The sequence below is a fragment of the Balearica regulorum genome, chromosome 2 (assembly GCF_011004875.1).
Source record: "Balearica regulorum gibbericeps isolate bBalReg1 chromosome 2, bBalReg1.pri, whole genome shotgun sequence".
Taxonomy (NCBI): domain Eukaryota; kingdom Metazoa; phylum Chordata; class Aves; order Gruiformes; family Gruidae; genus Balearica; species Balearica regulorum.
This window is the reverse complement of record NC_046185.1, coordinates 32,755,010-32,767,262: the sequence shown is the minus strand read 5'-3', so window position 1 is coordinate 32,767,262 and position 12,253 is coordinate 32,755,010. Positions and strand designations below refer to the sequence as shown.

The 12,253-nt window shown below is 43.9% G+C and overlaps 1 protein-coding gene across 4 annotated transcripts in view; it reads left to right on the top strand.

Annotated features, from left to right (window-relative positions):
- Window positions 1-4,847: 4,847 nt before the first annotated feature.
- The window catches only part of ZC2HC1A (zinc finger C2HC-type containing 1A), a 36,612-nt gene continuing 29,206 nt past the window's right edge, over window positions 4,848-12,253 (top strand). For 2 of the 4 annotated variants that reach the window (XM_075743843.1, XM_075743842.1), the window contains exon 1: window positions 4,848-5,114. In XM_075743843.1, coding sequence (XP_075599958.1) covers window positions 4,931-5,114 — 184 coding nt within the window. In that variant the 5' untranslated portion in view covers window positions 4,848-4,930. Of the gene's footprint in view, window positions 5,115-5,268; window positions 5,453-12,253 lie in introns of those variants that run through there. The other 2 variants (XM_075743845.1, XM_075743844.1) reach the window with 2 other exon arrangements.

Genomic DNA, 12,253 nt, shown 5'->3' with positions numbered 1-12,253 from the left:
TTGTCTGTAGTCCTCAATTAGTGTTAATTGTAAGAAAAAGCTTATTAGGAATATTTAAATTTTAAAGTCTCCCTGTGCAAGCATATCTGAATTCCCAGAAGATAGTTATAGTGCAAAGCGTATTAATTAAAATGCCACTTTGGGAAATCCTTCTTTATCCAATGTTCATTGTTAACATGAAAGATAGTGAACAGGTTTTGATTTTCTAGAAAGTTTTTAGTCACCGTGACAGGGATTCAAATGGCGAAGAACATTAGAAACGTTAATGAAATTCTTATCATTTCACAGGACTTAGTCCTTTTATGACACTTCTGCCCCAAATGAAGGATTTGCTCAGCTTTGCAAAGTTCCCAGGCAATGTATTGTCAAACTCTGGATCCCAGAGTCACTTCCTAAAATGACTAATGATTTGGAGTGCTTCAGTTTAGGGGGTCTTCTATATTGATATACACAGTAAGCCATATTTATTCCACAGCTCCTATTGGCCTGTCTGAACTGTTTATAATATCCATTTCCCACTTCAGCCCTCCTTACCTGAGATGCCTGTTGGCCTTATTAAAATTTCATAAATGCCAGAATCCTCACCCCATTGCATTAAACAAAATATATCCTGTGATCAACATGTGCCTTTCAGATGATGCAAATCCAGGTATATCTCTGTCACATGAGGAGCTGCACAACAAACAGGGCTCACACGTAGGAGATGGCTTGAGTTCGTTGTGTGACCAGTCATTCTCTGCTAGTCCTGAGCATCATGCCCAGGGAAAGAGACAAACCCTATGTATCAGTACTACACCTGGGACCTGTAAGTACAATCCTTCAGTTCTTCTGCAAAGGCTTTGACAGATTCTGGCAGAAAGGTTTGGTATTGCTGCTTCCCTGCGTTTTGAAATTCAGGACCCTTTCAAATCTTAGACCACAATTCCGCATCTCTAGGCACTTTTGAAAATGCTAATTTACGCAACCCAGACTAAGCTGTAACTTTTATCTATGCACACAAACCGTAAGGAAAATGGGTCTTCACAATTTGTCACAAACTCATTACTTACCACTCACAACTTAACCTTGTGGGCAGACTCCTCTTTTTTACCAACTAAAACTGAAAAAAGTCTCTTTATTGGCCAGCAGAAAGAGACCTGAGTCTTTTTAGAAACTGCATCTGAATTTAGGTGGCATCTCTATACTCCTGCTTAATGTCTGAGATATTACTGCAGGTTACCTTTTACCTCTCTCCTTTGGAATTCCTTCTGGAATTTGGTCACAGGTAGTCATATCTATGTTAGTGTTTGTATTTCAATTCTTTAAAAGAAGGGCGAGCGAGGAAGATGGGACTTTTGCATTCAGGGCCGTATTTTCTTGGTCCTTCTCAGAGATACTGAAGATTCTGAACAGAAAGTGTTCAGACTGTGTTACTCTTTAGAGGCAAAAATTCCTATCATCATTGCTGCCTCTGCAAAACAACTGATATGGAAAAGGAGCTAAATATATACTGGTGCCTACAAGCTTACCATAACACAGCACATGTAACCTAAGATGAATTAGCAGAAATACTCCCAGCAGAGGTGAAGAACTCTAAGCAATGCAGTTAAGATCACCTCTGAGGGACAGTTTAGGATTCTGAACTAACACGCAATAGGTGCAAATAAAGGGTACCATGATGATCATGGAAATGGAAAGCATAGTTTCTGAGAACAGGTCAGAAAAGACCTATTTTGTTTAGGCTAACAAGCCAAATACTGAAACAATGCATGATAATTGCCTATAAATACATCAAAGAGGTAAACAATAATGAAAATATTTAAGCCAGAAATCAATGTTGGCAGAAGCATACATGGTACAAACTAGTAATTAATAAATTTAGCATAGAATTTGGAAAAAAAATCCTAAATGTTATAGGAATGTCATTGCAGAACAGGCTTGCAGTTGAAGTAGTAGGTCTACAGCAGAATTAAACAGGCTTAGGGTTTTTTCAGCATGGAGCTAAGGTAAATTTATGAAGGCATTCATGTGGCACAGTGGCTATGATAACAGAGGACTAGTGCCCTGTTCCTCACATGGACACCACAATTAAAAGACAGGTACTTTTCAGCATCAGGGGTCTTTTAAGGTATGCTGTCCATATGCATAGTTACACAACGAATGTTTACACCCCAGCCACAAGAGCCAGGAGAAACTTTTAGCTTTGCAGCAGAATGGCCACTTGCCCATTTGTTTTGTAAGCCAGCTCTTAGTTCTTTCACTTCTTAGATGAGTAATGGGATGATAAAGTCAAGCAATGGCACCTTTGCAGAGCAAAACTAAGCATTAAGTCTGTTTTCAGTACAAGATTCAGCCTGAAGCCTAGAGTAGCATTTGACTACTCTAATGCAGGTGTTGACTATTTACTTGTCTCTTATCCGGAAACAGGCGTTACATTTGGCCAGGCAGATTGCACCCTCAATCCCGTAGAGAATATTAACTACAAAGACAAATGTCTATAGATTTTATTGGGGAATGTGACAGGTAGCTCAGATGTGAGCACCAAGTTGTAGACAAAGACGAGTGAGCTAAAGTTATCTCCTGCCCCAGTTTTGAACAAAAATAAACACAAATTTCAAAGAGAAACAACAAACCAAACAAAGAAAATGCTCCTTTAATATAGAATCATCGAATAGTTTCGGTTGGAAGGGACCTCAAAGATCACCTAGTTCCAACCCCCCTGCCACGGGCAGGGACACCCTCCACTAGACCACGTTGCCCAAAGCCTCATCCAACCTGGCCTTGAACACTTCCAGGGAGGGGGCATCCACAGCTCCTCTGGGCAACCTGTTCCAGTGCCTCACCACCCTCACAGTGAAGAATTTCTTTCTAACATCTAATCTAAATCGACCCTCCTTCAGCTTAAACCCATTCCCCCTTGTCCTGTCACTACATGGCCTTGTAAAAAGTCCCTCTCCAGCTTTCCTGTAGGCCCCCTTCAGGTACTGGAAGGCTGCTATAAGGTTTCCCCAGAGACCTTCTCTTCTCCAGGCTGAACAATCCCAACTCTCTCAGCCTGTCTTCATAGGAGAAGTGCTCCAGCCCTCTAATCAGCTTTGTGGCCCTCCTCTGGACTCTCTCCAACAGCTCCATGTCTCTCCTGTACTGGGGCCCCCAGAGCTGGACGCAGTACTCCAGGTGGGGTCTCACAAGAGCGGAGTAGAGGGGCAGGATCACCTCCCTTGACCTGCTGGTCACAACTCTTTGGATGCAGCCCAGGACACGGTTTGCTTTCAGGGCTGCAAACGCACATTCCTGGCTCGTGTTGAACTTGTCAATCAACACCCCCAAGTCCTTTTCCTCAGGGCTGCTTTCAATCCATTCCTCACCCAGCCTATAGTCGTGCTTGAGATTGCACCGACCCACGTGCAGGACCTTGCACTTGGCCTTGCTGAACTTCATGTGGTTTGTACGGGCCCACCTCTCCAGGCTGTCAAGGTCCCTCTGGATGGCATCCCTTCCCTCCAGCGTGTCGACCACACCACACAGCTTGGTGTCATCAGCAAACTTGCTGAGGGTGCAGTTGATCCCACTGTCCATGTCACCAACAAAGATGTTAAACTGCCGGTCCCAGTATCGACCCCTGAGGAACACCTCTCATCACCACTTGGACATTGAAACCCTTCACTAAATTGAGAACATAAGATAAAAATTACATTTGTGTTATAAAGGATTCGCCTGCTGAAAGATGAAATTATCCTAGGCCTCTGGTTTTGAGTTTGCAGTTCAAGTGCTGACATACCATGCAAAGAAGTGCACTTCTGATACACTACCCTAATGGTGAGTTAAACAGCAAATGCGTGCTAGCTATGGGCTCATTTAAGTTTTATGTCAAAGACTTAAGGAATAATTTGCAAACTTTAGGACTCTGCAACATGGTGGCAAACTAGTTCCTTCTGGCATGGCCTGTAATTTTATAAGCATAAACTCTATAGATCAAAGGCAAACCTGAAACGCATTTTTAGTATGGTTCTAAACTACCTAGAAAAATTGCAGCTAGAATTACCATATATATTCAAGCTTTTGGTCTCAAAGGATGATTTTAATCATATATTAATCATGGTTTACATGCTGGCTGTTTGGCATGTAGCATCTGGATCTATTTGTCCTGTGCTAAGGGGATACAGAGAAGACTACATGATCATAATCTCCGATTTAATTTATGGGCTATGTATTTGTTTTGCTTCCTTTGAGCTGCATTCCCAGCTGTACCATGATTGGGACAGTAAGTGTGATTCTATGGACAAGCAAATCTGTATCAACCAACTTGTCTAGAATAAGAAATCATTTGCATGTGCCTGTAAAGACAGTAGTAATTTCTATAAGATTTATTGTAGTTTATATAGAAAAAAATTATTAGTTGCTCATGGCATATTGCCACAAGACAGACAAATAAAAGATCTTAAGAATTAATTCTAAAATCATGTCTTGAAGAAAAAAATCTTGAAATGCTTTTGTAGCTAAAAATGTGGAGAGCTCTTGTAAAAGGAACAGAATTTCAATATGTATCAAGCATTATTCATATTCATTAGTCAACAGCTATTTAGTAGTACTCTTTGCCAAAAACATCCATTACTCAAATGTTATCCTGTAGCAGGAGATACTCTCTGATATTAATTTGATATTAGCATCTCTTTCAGTTAAGGAAACATCAGGAGGAAAAAAGGGGGAGGAATCCATTGCCTGCAATTATTTTCAGGACATGAACCAGAAAGCCATTTTTTGTGTTTTTCCTGTGATTGTCCACGGTTTTCCTGCGAGCAAGGGGAACCCGTTCCAGCCTCACACTGCGCTGCACCCCAGCACCCCTCAGTTCGGCCCTCGCACGCCGTGTGCGCCCAGGGACGGCCTGCTCTCCTGCTTTTTCAACAGCACGGTTATTTCTTCCCTGCGTTTTACTTCGGCCTTCTTCATGTATAAGCGCTGCTCTTGGAAGAAAAAGACCCTGATTGCAGTGTCACCTCAACGTTACGGACTAAACGACACGCCAGATTGTACCAGAGTCGGGTTAAGACTGGTTTTTGCAGACAGACGCTCAGCCCTGGTGCCCTGCTCCCTTGGGAAGACCAACCAAGCGGGGCGCAGCCGAAGGGCGGGTGGCACCCCCTGGGCCTGGCGGGGCGGAGCGGGACTCGGGACTCCCTGCGTCGGGCGGCTGCCGGGGGGCGGTGGGTGTCTCGGCTGGTAAGGTGGGGTGGGGCGGGCTAGGGGGCCGGAACGCAGAGGTAGGGCGGGCTCGCAGAGGAGCGGGACAGCGGCGCTAGCGCACCGCGGGAGAGGCCTGCCCGCCCCGGGGCTGTGGCCGTCAGGGCCCGCCCGAACGCGCCGCCCGACCAATGGGAGCGGCGGTTGTTAGCGTGCCGGGAGGTGGCGGCGTTGCCACAGCAGCGTCGGGGCCGGTGGCGGTCGGGGTGCGCTATGGAAGGGCTGGAAGGTGAGGGGCGGCGGTGGGGGGGGGGTCTCTTCCCTTCGCTGGGGGCAGCCGGCGGGTGCCTGGGGTGAGCCGGGAGGGGCGGGACGGGGCCGGGCCGGGGCGGGCCAGGTCGCGCCGCGCCTTTGTGCTTTGGCGGGGCGTGCTTGGGCAGCGGGAGCTGCGGGGCTCGGCCGCCACCTTCCCCGTTCTCGGAGGCCCCTGAGGCGACGCGGCGGCCTCGCCTCGCTCCGCCGCGAGTGCTGGAGGCCGACGGGGCTGAGGTGGGGGAGTGCCACAGAAAGGGGTCAGCGTCCTTTCGGGGTGGCAAATAAAGATGGGAGGCAGCGGGCCCCTGCGCGGAGCTCGGCGGGCTGGGGGGGCCCTGCCGGGCGAGGAGGCAAGCAGGCGCGGCGGGCAGGGCCGGCCTGGCGTGGCCTGGCCTCGCTCCGCTTTGTCTCGGGCGCTGCTCGGCTCTCGCAGCCGAGCTGCGGGGTTGGGGCCGTTCCCCGCCGGGCCCTTTCCTGCCGCAGCCGAACTCGGATGGTGGTGAGGCGGCTCGGTGATACGCCGCAGGCGGCGGGTGCCCCGGGGTGGGAATGGCATCGAGTCATGCGGGCATCTTTGTCAGGCATCGGGGTTTTTTCTGCAAACAGATGGCTAAAGTGGGTGTTAGGATACTCTTATAATGCTAAGGAAGCATTCAGTGCGGTGAAGACTAGGTGTGTATTTGCTGACAGAGTATTTGCAACTTCGTCCTGTGCCAGTTACGTTAATGAAGATATCATCACCCTCCAGAGTATCCATCATAGCATAGATATCAGCTTGGTATTTATGAAGTTACAGGTTGTTATCTGAGCATTTTGGTAGCCCTGTCGTTACTGTGTTTTGCAAGCAGCTTTAACCATATTACTTAAGAAAAAAATACAGGCCTGTTCTGAGTAACTATCACAAAGCAGTCATTAAGTCTTCCGTGTTCTGCTTCACTAGAGGTAACTTGAGTACTTAAATAGAGGTGAGCCCAAACTGCCCTTTGTTCTTTATCACTTCTAGCACAGTTGGACAAGGGAAGTAATTCTTACTGAATACCTGTCTTCTGTTTTTAGTAGATTTTGTAGTCATCAGACTCAGTTCTGATACCTAGTGACTTCATCAAGACTATAAATTTTGACAACATGATTTGACATCAACATCTCAAGAGGTTCTCTTTTATTTGATTTGCTCTCCTTGCTTTGATGACTATTAATGCCTTTTAAATTTGAAAGGTGGTGTCCAGTGCCTTATGCAATAATGCTTTATCAGGTATTCCCAACTCTCATGGCATTCCTGTGACAATCATATGTTGGCTGTCCAGAAGGGGGAAGCTTGCTTTAATTTTGAGTCAGCTACGTGCTTGACTGCAGTTGGGACTGCATATCATCTGCAGCCCATCCATCAATTGATTTGACTGTGAGCTAACTTAGCAAGGCCAGTTATGCCAGCTGTGTTGTATAAGCTCTTGCACCTTCATAACAGAGGGTGGGAAGAAAGCAGATTTACAGATAACAGCAGAAGCCTGCAAAACTGTGTCATTCTTGCAGTAGAATTTGTCCAACTTATGACTGCTGGAAATGGTTTACATTTTGTTTGTATTTCAGTAGGTACAGGGAGGGATGGGAGGAAGAATTGCTAAATCATAGATGAAATCTCATGTTTGTGAACCATTTCTTGAAAGTACTTTCAAAATTTAGAGCTTATCAAAATATTTTTCAATGATATGAAATATTCTTTCTGAACACTCAAGATTAATTTGAGAATAGCATGGGTATTTCAAAAACTTCAGATATCCCTGCATTGTGAACACTCACATTCCACACTGTTATCCAGTATCCTTGAATGCTAAAGTTCTTGAAACTGAAAAAAATAATGGGTTTAATTTTTGTGGGTCACTGTGTGCTATGTTTTCCTTTCTCTAAACAAATTGCCACAACATAAAATACTTCCCTTTTTGCTTCAAAACATTTGAAGCAAGTAGTTTTATTTACAGTTTTTCATTTTAAGCTGTCTCTCTTGATGTGCATTAGGTTAGGCTGAGATGAAGTTTGTGTAGAAAGGTGTCCCCAAGACAGGAAAAATGTAGGCAAACACAATAACAAGAATAAATTATTTCTTTGGGTATTATGCTTTTTTCCAGTCATTGCTCCACTGGCAACTCAGAAGAATGTTGCTGGTTGCCATTTTAGATTAAAGTTCTGTTTAGAAGCACAGTTGCAGAGTCATATCCATCCAACATGGAAGTATGGACTGCTTCTGAAATCTGGCTCAGCCTGCTCCCTCTCTGTGTTAGTGCTTAGCAAAATCATTTCCCAGAGCTGATTTCTACAGCAGGTCGTGGCAGTTGTGTGCGTGAGGGACGTGGTTGTGGTGGAGGGCAGGATTTTGTCCTTGGCAGCAGTCTGCTGGTGTGTTTGTACGACAGTGGAAGACCCCTCAGGCTCAGAACACTTGGCCTGGACTTTCTGCCCTCAGAAGCTGGTGCTTTGCTTTTCTGAAGCTCAGTACTATAGATGCAAGGTCTGTTTTATTTCTGTTTGTTTAAGCATGCTATTAATAAAAAAAAGAACTCTACCCAGTTTATAATGATACTTTCCATAATGCAGAGAGTTGAGTGTGTATTAGCTGGCTTGTGGAGCTGCATTAGTGACATTTAAAAGGATAAATAATATTTCCAGTGTTGCAGTTGCATTTTCTCACTATGTGCAACTTTAAACGTTCAGTGGAATGGCAAAGTAGGTTTCTGTGTGACTTGGAAGTTTCTTCTGAAAATTACGTTTGTTTTTTAAGTCTGCTGCTTTATTATTTTATTTGTATATCAGTATTGTTATATTACTAGATTGAAACTGAAGATCAAATTTATAACTTTAAAGTTTTGTACACGGAATAAGTGCACACTTGTAATGACAAGTAACAATTTTGATGTTAAATCTAAAATCACTAGCTCAGCATTTGTTACTTTGCAGCCTGTGTGCCGTTTGGCTGGTTTTCAATTTTCATTTAATTCACTGGTGAAAATACTTAGAGCAATAGGTTGACTGTGCCTGAAAATGTAGTGATCTCTAAGGTGAGTTTAAAAATCCTTTCCTGAGTAGTCCACCACGTGCTGAATCTCAGTACCATTTTTGATGGGTTAACATGTGCTTGTTGCTTTCACTGCTGGATAGCAAGCAAAAAGCTGTCACATCGGCATGTTTGTTGCTCTGTGTTTTGCTTGAAGGAGGTGGAGGAGGGGATCCAAGCGCTGAATTCCTGACTTGATTTAAGCCGGAGCAGTCCAATGGTAGCGTTTGATCAGCTTCTCTCCAGTCTGTTGCTTTTTCTGGGAGGATGCCGGCAACAGCTGCTTGAGCCGACTAAATGCCGCTTCCCACGCTTGTTCACAGCCCATCCCAGCAGGTCGGGACTACTCCTGCCTGAGGAGTAAAGAGCAGAGGGGCAGCTGTGTCCAAGGCCAAGAGTCCAGCTCTCTGTGGTAGGTAATGGCAGTGCTGACCCAGCCCCTGCATTCTCCTTCAGCCTGGGCTCCTGCAGCCGGGGAAGGCCGGTTGTGGCTGGCAGGGAATGGGTGGCTGCTTGCTCAGGAAACAGCCTGCAGTCTCAAACCGAGAGCTTTCCCTTGCAGATGCCAAATAGGGACTACTGTGATTAAGCATTTAGACTCCGAGCAGTTTGGGTGTGCCCTCGAGGTCTCATAAGAATAAGGCTGGCTGTATAGCATCTTCTGCTGAGAGCTGAGATCTGTGCTGTCATAGCATTTGTCCCTGGACCCTTCACTGGCACTGTTAATGTCTGAGACACCCCACTCCACCCCAAACAGTGCAAGCTTTCTAGTTTGTGTTAGTAACGTGACTGTTGAAAGCAAGTGCTTGTGGTTGCTTTGACAGAATTTCTGAATGAGCTAGTGCCTAGTCTTATTTTTTTTTTCCTCTAATAGTGTAGAAAATTTCTGTTTTGAAAACAAAAATTAATGTGCATTTCCCTTTAGTGTTCACCTTTGTCTTGCCGCACTGGATGCATGCAGCAGCTTCCTTACTTTGGCAGCCATTTTCTTAAGCTCCGTTTGAGAGAGGCTCCTGCCTTTTTGGAACACTTCAGCTTTTTTTTTGCCTCTTCTTTTTTATTCAAGGTATTTTATCTGTCCAACAGAAGGAAGAATTAATTTTATAATACTGTTTTTAAATCAGCAAGCTGGAAACTATTCAAAATTGAAATGCAAAACCAGTATTAATATATATTCTTTATAAGAAGTTAAAAAGTATCCTTTAAAACACAATGATAAATATGGCTTTGCATTGAACTGCTATGTTTCACTAGGCATACTTGCACCTCTGTTAAGCGATCTGATTTTGATACTTAATACCCTATAATTGTGGTCAATGTATTTACTTTTTCTAAGACAATTATGTTTTTATTTTTTATTAATGTTCATGTTTTGGGGAAGAAATTGAAATTAAATGTTTTACTTAAGGAAAAATTCTGAAAGCTAAGTTTAGGCTGATATGATAGGGGAAGTGCGCTATCAGAATATGTTTCACCTTTAAAGGAAATGTAGTAATATGTGTAGACGGGAGTTTGAGTATTTCAGATTAGTTTCTCCATCTTAGAACTGATAGGTTTTACACCCTTTTCTGTACTTTTCGTAAAATTCTTACTTTTTTAACTTAAATTGCAGAAACTAGATTGATCTAGTAATTGAATTCAATTGGTTGCATGTAGTGGGAAGATGAATTTATTTTACCTGTACGTACACCCCCCATGATGTGGTGGTTATCAAAAGCAGTTGTTACATTTCAGTAAAATCTAGTTCCAGGAGTATGTTAAACAGTTGACTAGAGGAGGTGACGAGCGGGCTTACTTTTTAAAGAAATTCCAAGGGGGGGGCAAACTAGGAATCAATATATTATAAATGAAGTTTATTATAAAAATTGTTTTTAACACATTATTGTTAGCCAAGTAATATTCTGATAAGCAAGTAGACTTAAATTGGGATTGCTCTGTCCAATTATGTTTGGGTAGTAGCGTATGTAAGTCCAGAGTTGCTTTTAGGGCCACTGGTGTAAAGCAGTCTTCATTTAAGGCTAGTGTGAGAAGGCTGGTCTTCACTTGGCTGCCTGCTTACAGTCATCATGGTCCTTGTAGCCTTATACAGGAGAATAGTGAGATTATGATGCCAAAGCAGAATTGTGTAACACATACATAGATTTTGCAGGTCACGTGCTTTCTAGTGGCTTTAGTTGATCTTAAAGCTCGTTAATAGAAGATCAGATAACTTATTTGGAAGCCAGGTCTATCAAATAGTGATGTGTATTTGCCTTTGATTTTGTTGTGTTTCCATACGCATTACAGGGGAAGCTCTCATAGATTTTTCTGGATAATTACCACATCTGAGTGCCTCTCTAAAGTGCCTGTATATCAACACTCACAGTGTGGGAACAAATGGGAGGAATTGGGGGGCTGCATGCAGTTGCAGGGCTTCGATCTTGTTAGGATCATGCGTAGGTGGTAGGACAGCTCACAGAACTGCAGTGTTGTGGTGGATGAATACAGGCTCTTCAGGAAGAACCAGCTGGACAGCAAGGGGGTAAGTTGCCCTTCATGTGAGATTGCAGCGAGAATGCATAGAGCTTTGATGTGGAGCCTCGTTGGAGCTTATGGATCAGGGTTAGTGGGCAGACCAATGTGGTAAGTGTTGTGGGGTACAAACCACCTGATCAGGAAGATGATGAGGCCTCCTTCAGGTAATTGGAAGCAGCCTCATACTCACAGGCTCTGGTCCTCATGAGGGACTGTAACCACCTGATACCTGCTAGAGGGACAAATCAGCAAGGCACAAGCAATCTAGGAGACTTCTGGTATGCGTTGATGACAAATTCCTGACCCAGGTGGTTGAAGAGCTGACAAGGGGAAGTATTCCTGCTGGACTTCACACCTATAAACACGTGAGATGTGAAGGTCAGGGCAGTCTTACCTGCAGTGACCATGGGATGATTGAACTGAGAATTCTGAGAGGAGGAGGCTGAGTATATAGCAGGATCTCAAGCCTGGATTTCAGGAAAGCAAGCTTTCACTTGTTTAGGGATCTGCTTGGAAGACTCCTGTGAGATACAGCCCTAGAAGAGGAGTCCAGGAGAGCTGGTTATTTTTAAGGGTGTGTAGTGTGAAATTGACATGTTTTCAGATTAAAAGTTACGCTCGAGTGAGGAAGGGAGGAAAGAAGGACAGTTACAGAAAAGGGGAGTACACCGCAATGAGAGTTCTGCATATGCTGCCATTATAACCATTCTTGAATGCGTGCAATTCATTTTTCAGTCACAAAAAACCTTCACAGCATCCTCCTCCAGGTTGTCACTTAGAGGCAGTGGGGCTCTCCTTGATACGTTATTCACAAGGAAGTGATGCAGAACTCACCGTCATCAGTCTCATGTTCCATGCAATAGCTAATTTTGGCAAATGTAGTGCACTTGCATTGTCAGACTGAAGAGCTGGTATAAAAACATGCAGAGGTACTATGAAAATCTGAAGCTTTTCAGCTTGAAGGAATGGAAGTTATGCTGCTTTTTGTTATCTTTTGGAAACAGAAGTGACAGGTTTATACAAGATCAGACTGCATTGTCAATACAGAAGTAGAAAAGAATTTATGAGGCTTTCCTCTAAAATTAGGGGTAGATAGCTAAAAGCAGATTGGTTTGCTGTTTCTTACACAATTGCAGATAACCTAATTGTGTAAAAATTTCAAAGTATGTGAAAGGTTGAATACTAAGAAACAGAACTTACTATGATTTCCTCTTC